The sequence below is a fragment of the Mirounga leonina genome, unplaced genomic scaffold (genome assembly GCF_011800145.1).
Source record: "Mirounga leonina isolate KUSES-001 unplaced genomic scaffold, KU_Mleo_1.0 Mir_53, whole genome shotgun sequence".
NCBI lineage: Eukaryota > Metazoa > Chordata > Mammalia > Carnivora > Phocidae > Mirounga > Mirounga leonina.
In genome coordinates this window covers 19,623,823-19,636,242 of record NW_023270807.1, presented here as the reverse complement: position 1 = coordinate 19,636,242, position 12,420 = coordinate 19,623,823, and the positions used below count along the sequence as shown (strand labels likewise).

The following is a 12,420-nucleotide window of genomic DNA, read 5'->3' as shown; positions in this document are numbered from 1 at the left end:
TTTTCTCTCTCAGGTTCAGGAGGTAGAATTTACAGCGTCCTTAGTGATCATCAGGATAAAATGCCTGTATCACTTAGAAATTCTGGGAAGCAGAGTCACTGTTTAAATAACTTATTACCATCTACGTAGGAAGCTGGTATTTTTAAACTTCCTTAAACCACATAATAGCACCTTCCCAGAATACAAAGGGTTGGACTTGGAGAACTACAGAATGTAGCTGAGAATCTTTGTTTTGCTGGTTTGTGTCTCTTAATTCCAGACGATACCTTCCTTCACTGTTTGGACCTGATTTAACCCATCTTGAGGAGATGGGATCTGCAGGTCATTGAGCAAACCCTTAGTCGGGTCAGCTGCGCTAAGTATTAATTGCCTGCAGGTGACATTACTCAAGAGGCGATAATCACTGTCAGTGATCCAAAGAGAAAACCTGTATTAGTCATCCTTGTCTACCTATATTCCACTTTCTGAACACCTGCCCCAAGTGTGAAGAAACTTTCATTTTTCCTTCACTATCTGCCTTTTAATATTCTATATGTAACAGAATGGAACCTACATTTCACTGGCAGAAAGGAAAACGTACAATAAGTGAAATCTGGTCAAAACACAATTTGAGCTGTAATAATATGGTGAGTAATTTTAGAAACCAAAGACTGTTTTTTGCCTTTCCCATCATCATCCGTGGCATATTATTCGAATGTTCCTGTTTCATAAATATTTTGGAAATCATGTGGCTTTGGGACTTCCTGAATTGTTGGGCCCCTGACATCGAAATATCCACTAACAGCTACGGCATTCTTCATTTCTAATTATAAAAAAGTTACGCTGACTGGAAAATAAAAACCATATATACACACACATAAAGGCACAAGGAAAAAACTCAGACCAATTCTACCCCAAAGGGATAATTGGTATTAACATTCTGAAGTACAATCCTCCGGTATTATTGCCATGCACTTGTGATTATATATATACATACACACTTTGATGAAATTAGGACCAACACTATGATCTTCAGCACTTCTGTTTACACATAACACCAGGAACGTCCTCCCACATCATTATGTTTCTAAAAGGACTTTTATTGACCACATAACTATTTGATTCTACAGACGTCTCGCAGATCACTTCACAAATCTCCCCCATTAGATGCTGATAGTTGGTTCTACCATGTCTTTCCTGTGTAATCTTGGGCAAGTTACTTCAGCTGAGTCTGGGTTTCCAGGACTCTTGGATGTTGATAACGACTTACTACACCTCACAGGACTGTTGTGAAGATTCGCGTGTGAGCTGCCCCTGTATGTGTACCTGTTAGTTGCCCCTACATATACATGAGAAATACTCTTGTGCATGGTTTTCATGTGTACCACAACTGTGTTCCTAGGACAAAGCCCTAGAAGTGGCATTGCAGAATCAAAGGGTATGAACACTTTCAAAGGATCCTTCAATATGGTTCCCTTCCAGAAGACGTAATAATTTATACTTCCATATTATCTATGCATTTTCCTGTGCCCTCGCCAACATCTGGTATCACTTTTTTTTTTAATCTTGACAATATGATAGGTCAAAAAGCTTCTATTAACATTTCTGTGAATACTGATGGGACTAAAATTTTTTCACATTGGTAGCCATTTCTATTTTTTCTTCTCTAAATCACTTACTGTTTATTGTGGTGGGTTCTTTGCTTTAATTTTTGTCCACTCGTGGGAACATCTTTTTCTCAATGATCGGGAAGGATTTCGAGTAGAATGAGGAGAGACCTCTCCGTCTGTAATGTTGTAAGACCCTGGCCCCCAGGCTGTCTTTACCTTCTTGAAGACCAGAAATCTAATTTTCACATAGACAAATCTACCAACTGGTTGTTTTTTTAGGACTTGTTTCCTCTTTCAAGTTTGGGAATGCCTTCTCCATTTTGAAATCCAATGGCCAACTATATTTTATTCTAGTATTTTTAGGTTTTATCTTATCTCTTTTATCAATAATCCATTTTAGAATATGATGGAAGCTTACACTAAATTGTAATAAGACAGAAAGCCATCCATAAAACGAATTCTCTATCACCACAGACACTTCTGAAAATCACAATATTTATGGGTACTTAACGTTTACAGAGTGCTGATTTAAAACAAAAACAAGCTTTGATAAATGATCTGCAAATCCTATCTTTTGACTGGATAAGTGTGATGGAGTCAAGATCACTTTCACTTTGACTTAATGGAGACAAAAGACTGGACTCTAAACTTGGACACATGCTCAATTTCTTCCAGCCAGAAACTCTTTAGATGGTGCAGGTTGTTCAAAGGTAAGATTTGGCTGGGGAATATTATGAAGTTGCTGGCTCTCTTTCATCATACTCACAATCACACAAAAACCAACTCCCTCTCTATCCACGCATCACAGAACGCAGTCTCTTCTTAATTCTTCCCTCCACCAAAAACGTTAAGTTTTTGGGGGAGCCTTCTTTCCCCCAGAAGCATACACACTTACATGACAGGATGAGAAATAAAAGACACAAATAAGTTGCTTGAAAAATCAGAAGCATGCCACATGTAGCAAATAAAGCAAATCTAGCCTTTCCATTGGAGAGAGAATTGTGCTGACAAACCGGAATTTAGTGAAGACAGATGAGCTGCCACGTTATGCCTTTCGGAATTTCTGAATAACTTAAAATATAATTCACAGAAAAGCATTCTTTTGAGAGAGAACAATCTGAACAAATCTGACAAACACGTAACAAAATAAGGTTCCAGGCCATGCGGTCATTTAAAAAAAAACAAACAAACTGAGTTTAGACGAAAATGTCCAATATTTTACAATGAGGAACACACAAAGCAGTCAGCCGATTTGAAATCTTCATGCATTTCAGAAGCAAAATGGAAGTTAGAGATGCAACTGTGGTCTGAACAATACTTACAAGATAACAAGTTTACCCGACTTTTCTAAATTTCCAAGCAGCTAACAATTAAGAAAACAAGAGACATTCATTGATTTGCAAATAACACCACAAAACACAAACAGAATCTATTATTGTGACCCACACAGTACATTTTCCCCTCATTTGGGGGAAAAAAAACAAAAACAAATAAATGCTGCCAGAGACTAAGGAGCTGTGCTCTAAAACATGATATACAATAGTACCAAATTAAAGAAAGCCAAAAAACAGGAAGAACTACATGGCACACCAGACCCAATCGCAATTAACACAATTATGGATTTCTGGCATATATACTGAATCAGTTAGTGTGTCAGTTTAGATCTGTCATGCATGCAACTTAATTGTTCAAGAGAGAGTAGAAGAGTTTTGCAAGTGCAGAATCCAACAAGGAAAGTACAGGATGTGATGGCATCAAGCTTGGAGGCAGAGCAAGTGCACACACGCATAGTCGCCTAGGTCCAGCCCCGCTGCCCCGATTCTACACCCACCCTCACACACACACACATGCACACACACGCACGGTCCCAGGGCCTGCCACACTCACTCGGTGCACAGAGACTCATGGCACGGCAATGCGGCGCAGACCACCACGACACCCTTGGGGGTCAGGAGGCCTGGGGTGGTCTGGCTGCTCAGCCCCGACAGTCAACAGCAAGCACTCAGCAGCCATTTCTCCGGGGTCACCACACTGCAACCCGCAGCGGAATTAGGGACATGGGCTCAGGGCGTTTCCCTACCCTAGGAGGTGAGTGTGCATGAGTAGCAGTGAAGGTGTGCTAGAAGAGAGCCAGTTCCTAAAAACCTCAGCACATTCCCTGCTTTCTCTCACCGCTGCAGGAAAGGGCACAGACTCTATCATCAAACTCTACCTGCCAGAAAACCAATCACAATTTCATAGAGAGCGGATAACACGTGACAGCTAGCTAGAATGCTTCAAAGCTAGAACTATTTTCACACCACATTCACTTTCCACATCGTGAAACGCTGTTCTAATAAAATAAATTTGCACGGACACAGCATGTGGTGGGCATATCCCTCTGGACCCTGAGTACAAGTTTCATTCTCTTAAAATGTAAAGAGGACAGATGCTAACATGATGGCAATAATTTTACACAAATAAAATGTTAAAGTTGTGCCTAGGAGGTATTCCTTTGCTAGAGAATCAGAAGAGGGGGATGGGGAAGACGGGCTAGGTGGGGAAACTTAGTGGGGATGGACATTCAACTCCCAAGTGCTCTCTTCAGCACTAACCTTGAAAATGTTCCTGAAAAGTATTAATTTTCGAACACGTCCAAGCTAAAGATAGTGTGACCTCTCTTTACCAACTTAAGGTCCTATCTTACCTCAGGGCCACATGTGAAAAGGCTGGACTGAATCTGTATGACCTGAGCGGCCATGCTTTCCTTGGCCGGTGGAAGAACAGTGAGCAGGCTGAGGGGACACATCTCTGGAGCCCATTCTACTGACTGCTAGCTAGGTGAGGCCTGCTATGGAGGGCTTTCCACTGGCCTCAGCTTCCTCATCTGGAAAATGAGGAACTCTCCCTTACGACCTCAAAAGCCGCTGCGAGGATTTAGGGAGTTAAACACAACAGCGCCGAGTACGGTACGCGGCATCTAAAAAGAAAGTAAGAAATCTTCCCTACTTCCCTGTGCACGTGTCTATGTGTCCAGTCTGCTACCCATTCAACAACAGTAAAGTCAATATTCAGAATATCAGCTCTATGTTTTGGTTTATCACTGTGAGACCAGAACCAACATGTTCTAATTAGCAGAATCTCTTACTTGTTTGTGTCCCAGTTTAGCGGAGGTGTACTGAAGTCTTTCTGTAGGGAACAGTTTTAAGTGCCAGTGCTCAGAGTAAGGATGGGTCAGAATATGGCCAATTTATGACAAATACCCTCTATGCGTCCCTTCAGGAATGTCAGCTGTCTTGCCCAGGCAGAAGACTGGGACCCAGAGGGTATAGCACCAAGATGAGGAAAGAGAAAGAGAAACCAAGCAAAGCTCAGACACGCGGAGAAAGGCCATAGGAAGAAAGTAAGAACACACAGTTCTGGCTGGTGGGATGGTAGTTCTAAAATTATCCCAAGAGAAATAAAAAATAGTAATAATAAATAAAAAAATAAAATAAAATTATCCCAAGAGAGATGTAAGAAAGGGTAAAAACAGAGATAGGAAGGACACTGCGCCTGGCCAGGGATCATCTCACACGATATCACACCTTTTCATGTGAGGCCTAACAAAGGGGACGGGGCTCACCAACATTTGATGGGGGGAAGAAGGGTGGCTAAACTGAGTTTCAGGCTAACAGTTAACAAAAAAAATCACTACCCATCTCCCAGTTCCCCTAGTTCCAAATAGAAGGTAAGCTTTCTTGTTAAACATTACACAGGCATCCTTGTTAAATCTGCTCTGAGTCCCCTTGTTTTCAGCCAATTCCTTTGCCAGAACTGAAGTGCCTCTGTGTCTGCACAACTACTTCCCACAATGCATGGTGATGGTCTCTTCTCCTGGTGGGATCATCCACACACACACACACACACACACATACACACATACACACAGACACACACAAAATTCCTAAGAATCTGGCTACAGCTGCCCATTCACCTCCCTCTGTGTGAACGCCTTTGTGAGGAGTTCATTCACTCTCTCCCAAACATGAACACTGCCAGGTCTCGATCTCTGCCCACGAAAAGGGTTGCATCAAGTCCACTTTTATAATTCCAAAGGCTTAGGAAGCAGTTTAATTTCACATTAAACTCCGTTAGACCCAACGTTATCCATTTCCTCTGCTAAACTCTCAAATTACCTATTTTTGTCAATGGTTCTCTACATGTCAAGCCAGAAAGGTCAAACTCTCTCTTTCTCCCACTTAAAATCCTGTCAATTCAGCTTTCTCAACAATGCTCATAGTCATCTGGACCCACCTATTCTCTTTAATGTTACTGATGATCATTCTTTGATATAACTCCTCCAACCATTTCTATGCTCACAAATGAGAGTACATAACATTTAAAAAGCACCGCAGTAAGTCTTTTAAAACATGTGACATTATGATCCCTTGCGTGCTATTATTTCTTTATAATATTATTGTTTTTTTAAAGCACATACCTCTTTTGGTAAAGACACTAATTTATTTCTGTCTGCATTCAAGTTGCTCAACTTCTTAAGTTTTCCAATGCTCTTAGGTAAAGTCTGTTAAAGCAACATTTTAATTATTAATTTAACACATTTTTTTTAACATGACTCACAGTAAAACAGATCTTTTCAAGGATTTAAAGAATATAATCTCATCCAGCAAGAGACATAATAGTTCTTTCTGAATATCGGATAGGTCACAGCTCATTTGGAAGATGCAGAATTAAGTATTTTGCATTTTTGTTAAAACCAGAGTATGTTTCAATGAAATGAAGTCAAAGGCACAGACCTGGAAACAGAGAAACACGTAGTAAAGAAGTAACGCTCTTCAATCTAAGGAAGAATTTTCACCTCAAGATTCATCCCTTCATTGCCTGAACCTTGGAGAACACACTGGGAGAATGGCTTGGATGACCCGGAAGCCAGAAGGCTGGGGGGACCAGAATCCTGAGCAGGGGTGCTGTGAGGCTGGGGGAAGGGCAGGCGGCATGGGGACAGGAGCAAGATGAGCAGGGCTGGGACGTGGGGCGTGCAGAGCACTCTAGGAACCAGGTGGGGCGCTGGTGGAGGGGAGAGCTTCAGCGCTCTGCTGTAAGCCAGGGGCGAATGTTATGTTTATAGCTGTTACGATAACTATCTGTAAGCCTAAAACCATAAACGAGCATCAGAAGACTGGGGCACTTCCACTACACCCACCAGAGGAGGCTGCCCGAGCTACCTGAGGAGAGATGTGGCTGGGCTCCCACACCAGCTCTGTGTCCTACCCACTCATGCTGTCTTTCTGCTCTCTCTACCTCAAGAGCACTGCTTACTGTTTTTATGAAGAAAGGAGAAAAGAGAAGAGGAAAAAGGAGCAGGGAGAGTAGGGTAGGAAATACAGTGACAGAGAAAGGTAGGAAAGTACGGTGAAGCAAACATGGCTGCTAGAAGACAACGAAGAGAGGAGAAGGAGAGGATGGAGTGATCAGTGAGAGCCTGACGAAAGCAGAGAGAGCAGCTGGAAGGGAGCGGGAACAGAGATCTGCTGTCATCCTGATAACACCCCTCTCCCCCCAGGTGGCTGATGCCAAAGCTTCACCATTGGGAGGATGGGGAAGCCCGGGCCAAGTGTGGGATACCTGCAGCTACCGACACCCCTAATTTCTAGGGTGGGGTGAGATCTCAATTCCACGCTCAGCCCCACAAAGAGCACTCATCCCCCCAGTCCCACCAGGGCTTTTCGCAGCCAAACACCATTTTCTCCCCTTCTCTCTCTGTCTCTTTCCATTTGTTCGAAGAACCCTGAGAGAAGGTTTCCTCCGGCGGTCCTCGGACACCAGGGCAGAGGCATCAGCACATCCACGGATGGTGGCTCATCCCCATCCCTCACTGGAGACCTCTGTCAGCGGATCCTAACTACCACTCTCTTCACTTAAGCAGGTTAAAAGCCACTCATCTTTATGTCCTGCATTTGCTTTGAAGTCCGTGTTTTTAGATGTAACGTAAGAAAATTTCCACATAGTCCACCCCAATTATGAGTAAGTAGACTCTACCCTAATAAGTTTCTATGATACAGAAACCACACTATACGTATCCATTTGAATGTGCAGCCCACACTCACCAGGAGCCGGTTTTCTGTAAGAACTAATTCAGTGAGGCTTTCACAGTCCCCAACTGCTTCAGGCAACTGTGTGAGTCTGTTCTGATCCACCTTCAAGATCGACAGTTTCTTTAGTTTTCCTGTAAAAGCATTATTTCAACTCATTAGTTACAACTGTCTTCCTAATCATCACTTGGTATCTCTTATCTGTTCTTCTTTGTCTTATTTTTTTTTCCTCACTTGGCTTTTCACATTATGAAACCACATCTTTCTCATTTAGATCACTAAAGGTGGAGAGTTAATTTTATCAGAACATCAAAAACAGTCAGCAATTAGAAACAAATCATTTAAAAAGTCACTACATAAAAAAATCGTATCAAAGCCAGAAACTTTACAGAAAAACAAACAGCTAGCTCTTGACAGATCTTTGAGAACAGGAAATGTTTTGTGTACAAAGGACAGAGACTTTCATCTTACTCCAAGAATCATCCTCACTAAAAACAAAAAATAAAGTGTGGTTTATTCTATCACCTGGGAGTGAAAGTGGCTTGGTGAAGGCTTCTGTAATGAAGTGGTTCTAGGTGTGCAGAATAAAATGGAAACCTCTGAAACGCCACATGAAGAACTGAGGGCAGGAAGAGTGGATTTTCTGGTGGTGCCCACAGGCCATGGAAGAGAGGAATGGGGTGACCACAGCTTCCTCAATGTCCCCACTGAGTGAAGGAAATCCTCAATATTTTGGATTCTCATGTTCAACTATAATTCAAGGAAGGAACCTAGAGAGCAGATATCCTTCATTATCTACTGAGAGAGGCTGGCATGGGGACACTGTCCCCAGGAAAATCAGAAAATGGCCTCTCTCTTAAAGGAGACGTAAAGCTGGAGAAAGGAAAATGTTGAAAAAATTAACTTGCCTTGCGTGTTGTCACAGAGCAGGGCAGGAGAACTAACAGATTCGTAAGCTCCTTATTTAGCGTCGTCAATAAGCTACTAACACTGTCCCCAGAGGGTTCCCACCTGTCCTCACCGGCAGGAGAGGCACTGACATTCTCCACAGGGCACACTGAATTGAACCGATAGCTCTCCCTCCAACTGAGGAGTCTCCTTAACAGTATTACTGGCAAGTGGTCTTGCTGCCTCTCCTTGAACACTTCAAGTCACAGGGCACTCATCCCTTCACTAAGCAGCCCAGACTAACTAGTAACCAATATTTCATTTATATCCTTTCCTTGCAGCTGTCTGAACTAGAAGATGCAGTAACAAATCGACTTCTCTTCTACAGGACGGCCTCTCAAATGCTTGAAGTCAGCCATCTCATGCCTCCTACTTCCTATGCCCAGCAACCAAACGTCCCCAGGTCCTACAACTGTTTTATTATCATTCTCACCAACCATCTCTACCTGGAGTCAAAATCCCCACCAATTTTCCAAACAGTGTGAACCAAAAGGCAACATCTGTGTTCCTGCCCCGTTGCAACAATCAGCTACTGCTTTCATCTTGACCAAATACCAGAAAGAAGTGGTCCTCTGTCATACAGCTTTTCCAACTACTGAAAATCTTTTACAAACTTTGATATTTTGAATAAGAGTTAAACAAAGGTCAAAGGCAGCAATCCTATGTTAACCACGTGGTTAAACACAGTTTCTTACAACCTCTAAGTGGCTTTGCTATGGTGGAGCTCCTGGTCCATGTCTGTTTATACCTTCCCTGTGTTTATTTTCTCACACGGGACTGAATGCCTTTACGGTAAAGGAAATGTCTGGACTCATTTATTTTTAAGGAAATGGCATAGAATGGTTAAAGGAAAAGATTATTCTCAATGTACTAGAAAAGGCTCAACTCAAATACACCATTCTCCCCAGGTCATGTGATAAGGTCAGAGTCACTTTCTCATAAACTATTTAGGATGCTCACTTAGAAATTTCTTAGAGACTGCTCCCATATCTGAAACATATCTATTATTCAGACTAATCTCTACTGAAATTGCTGAGACAAGATGCAGAAGAGACAGAGGAGTCAACACTTAGAAGTAATCATACCTACTACAGCTACCAAACCAGGATGACAGAAATAGTTGCCTATCGAGAAACTTCAATTGCATTAGATGTTCTCCGCATTATTTCTTTAAGAACAAATAAATGACATGGAGACTAAAGAAGCCACATCCCCAGCGTCTGAGAGTGGTGACCAAAGGATCAGAGTGAGCTCCAAAGGCCTGAGACAACAGCCAGCATCTTTAGTAGGGAGTTACTTTCCATACTTACCGATGCCATCCGGAATCATTTCTAGTAAGTTCTGGGAAATGACTAAATCCGTTAATGAAGTCAGGCCACTGATTTCTTCAGGAAGTCTTTCCAACCTGTTTTCAGAGACATCTAAGCACAGCAGGTTCTTCAGATTTCCTATTTCCTACATCAGTGACACAGAAAAAGAGCCTCATGCTTAAACCTGCCACAGTACAGAGGAATTTCTTACAGTGATTTTTCACAGTCAAATCCCAAAGTCGTCCCGAGGATGTTTCTTTAGCGTTTATCTATATGAGAAGGCTGGAGTAAATTTCCAGACCCCTTTCCAATGCAAACGGGAAGCTGTAAAAATCACAGACACGGAGCTGGGAGGGATGCCAAGCCCTCCAACTTCAGGCAGGCAAGGAATCATTCTCACTTAACAGATGAAGAGACTGGCACCAAGAGAGAACAAATGACTCTACGGTTATATAATTAAAAAAAAAAAAGGAGTCTAGAATCCTGCTCTTCAAGTTTGGAATCAATCACTTCAATAAGCAGCTTATACTTCAGGGTGACCCTGAGATTTTCTCTGTTAAGAAACCATCTACTTTATATCTCCCATTACCGGTAGTACTTGTCACAACAAACATCAATGCAACTATACCCCAGCAACACTGGGGCATCCGGACCCACTGATGCCTTTAACCTCACCAGAAGAGAGTAGCATCCTGCTTTCAAAGGAAACAGACTATCCCAGGAGCAGGGAAAGTACCTCAATGAGTCTAATATTCTGCTCAAGAGATATCCTACCTTCCATTCACAAAATGCAGTTTCTCTCTTATACTTGCCTCCCCTTTGCCATTCCACTGCCACTGTATTAAATTCCTCCGGTCATTATCTTCCACCTGGACTGTTAGCTCTGATCCTCATACTCCCTGGCCAAGTCTGTGCTACAAACTCTTGTTTCTGTATTTCTCTCCTGGAAACATAGCTAGCTATAGGTATGTAATCAGACCACCCTTCTACTAAAAACATTAAAATATCATGTGGCTCCTTAATATCTACACACGTACAAATCCTTCAATCTATACTTACTTTGGTCTGATCTATTCTTTCCAGCTTCTCTCTTACCTAATACGCACCCTATGGACACGCCCCTGTAATTCCTGTCTGTAGGAAACCAGACTGCCTTTCTACTAATTTCAGGCCTGATCCTTGAAGGTGTTCTTTTTCATTAATTCATTTTAACAATGCCTTTGTATCCTTTTCTTTCTGTCATCCATGATGACAGGAAAGTAATTCCGATTATTTAGACTATCTGATGAGTTGAGTCCTGGTTTAACAGTTTATAAAGAGGGACGAATGAGATGTTTAAATAACCATTTACAACAAGATCACTGGAATTATAATTTTTTTGTGTTCAGGATGTGGCATTTTGTATTCATACACAATCATTTATGTATTTCTCTACACACACACACACATATTCTTTCCCCATCATGCCCCAGAGCTGGTGTATTACTTTCCTGATAATCTCGTAGTATTTTTATTCCCTATCTGGTGACTCCCAAAGTAACCTGAATTCTCCCAATCAGGATTTCTCATAATTTCCTAGAGAAATCTAGATACTAATCAAACCTTCACCCATATCGGTTGCTAGTCTGTCTCCTTTCCCCAAATGCAGCCAAGACCTTAGAAAGAGACTGCAGTTAGTTCCTTCCTTCCCTTAGTTGTGAGTGAGGTCCTCATACTTCCAGTGCTGTACCTACAGCCATAACTTGTTACTGAGTACTTTCTCCTAGAGTCAGACCTCCTGCATTAACACGGCATTCCTCACCTAAAGTACACAGCACCAGCACACCTGCTCCAACCAGCTGAGCATCTGATCTGCTTTAAAATATCGGCACCTAGACCATCATGAAATATACCTGGACTTTAAAGACTGGCTATAAGGTATAGCAAAGAATAAAAATCAGTAATAGTTTGACAAAACCTAAGTAACGGGAAAATGCTTGGGGTTTTTTTTGTTGTTTTTTTTTTAAGATTTTATTTATTTGCGAGAGAGAGAATGAGAGACAGAGAGCATGGGAGGGAAGAGGGTCAGAGGGAGAAGCAGACTCGCTGCCGAGCAGGGAGCCCGATGCGGGACTCGATCCCGGGACTCCGGGATCACGACCTGAGCCGAAGGCAGTCGCTTAACCGACTGAGCCACCCAGGCGCCCGATTTTTTTTTTTAAGATTTTATTTATTTGCGAGAGAGAGAATGAGAGACAGAGAGCATGGGAGGGAGGAGGGTCAGAGGGAGAAGCAGACTCCCTGCCGAGCAGGGAGCCCGATGCGGGACTCGATCCCGGGACTCGATCCCGGGACTCCAGGATCACAACCTGAGCAGAAGGCAGTTGCTTAACCGACTGAGCCACCCAGGCGCCCCAAAATGCTTGTATTTTATTGTTGGGTTTGTTGGCTTCTGTTTCTCTCTCACCTAAGTAGAAAGCAAGCCTGCTTACTAGGGCTCCATAAGATGATTACGTATATAGG

The 12,420-nt window shown here is 42.4% G+C and overlaps 1 protein-coding gene across 1 annotated transcript in view; it reads right to left on the bottom strand.

Moving 5' to 3' along the window:
- Window positions 1-12,420, bottom strand: part of LRRC1 (leucine rich repeat containing 1) — a 129,097-nt gene that overhangs the window by 15,977 nt on the left and 100,700 nt on the right. The window contains exons 8-10 of the mRNA XM_034991618.1: window positions 9,919-10,063; window positions 7,676-7,794; window positions 6,049-6,132 (exon numbers count right to left, since the gene is read on the bottom strand). Of these exons, the coding sequence (XP_034847509.1) occupies window positions 6,049-6,132; window positions 7,676-7,794; window positions 9,919-10,063 (348 nt within the window). The remainder of the gene's footprint in view (window positions 1-6,048; window positions 6,133-7,675; window positions 7,795-9,918; window positions 10,064-12,420) is intronic.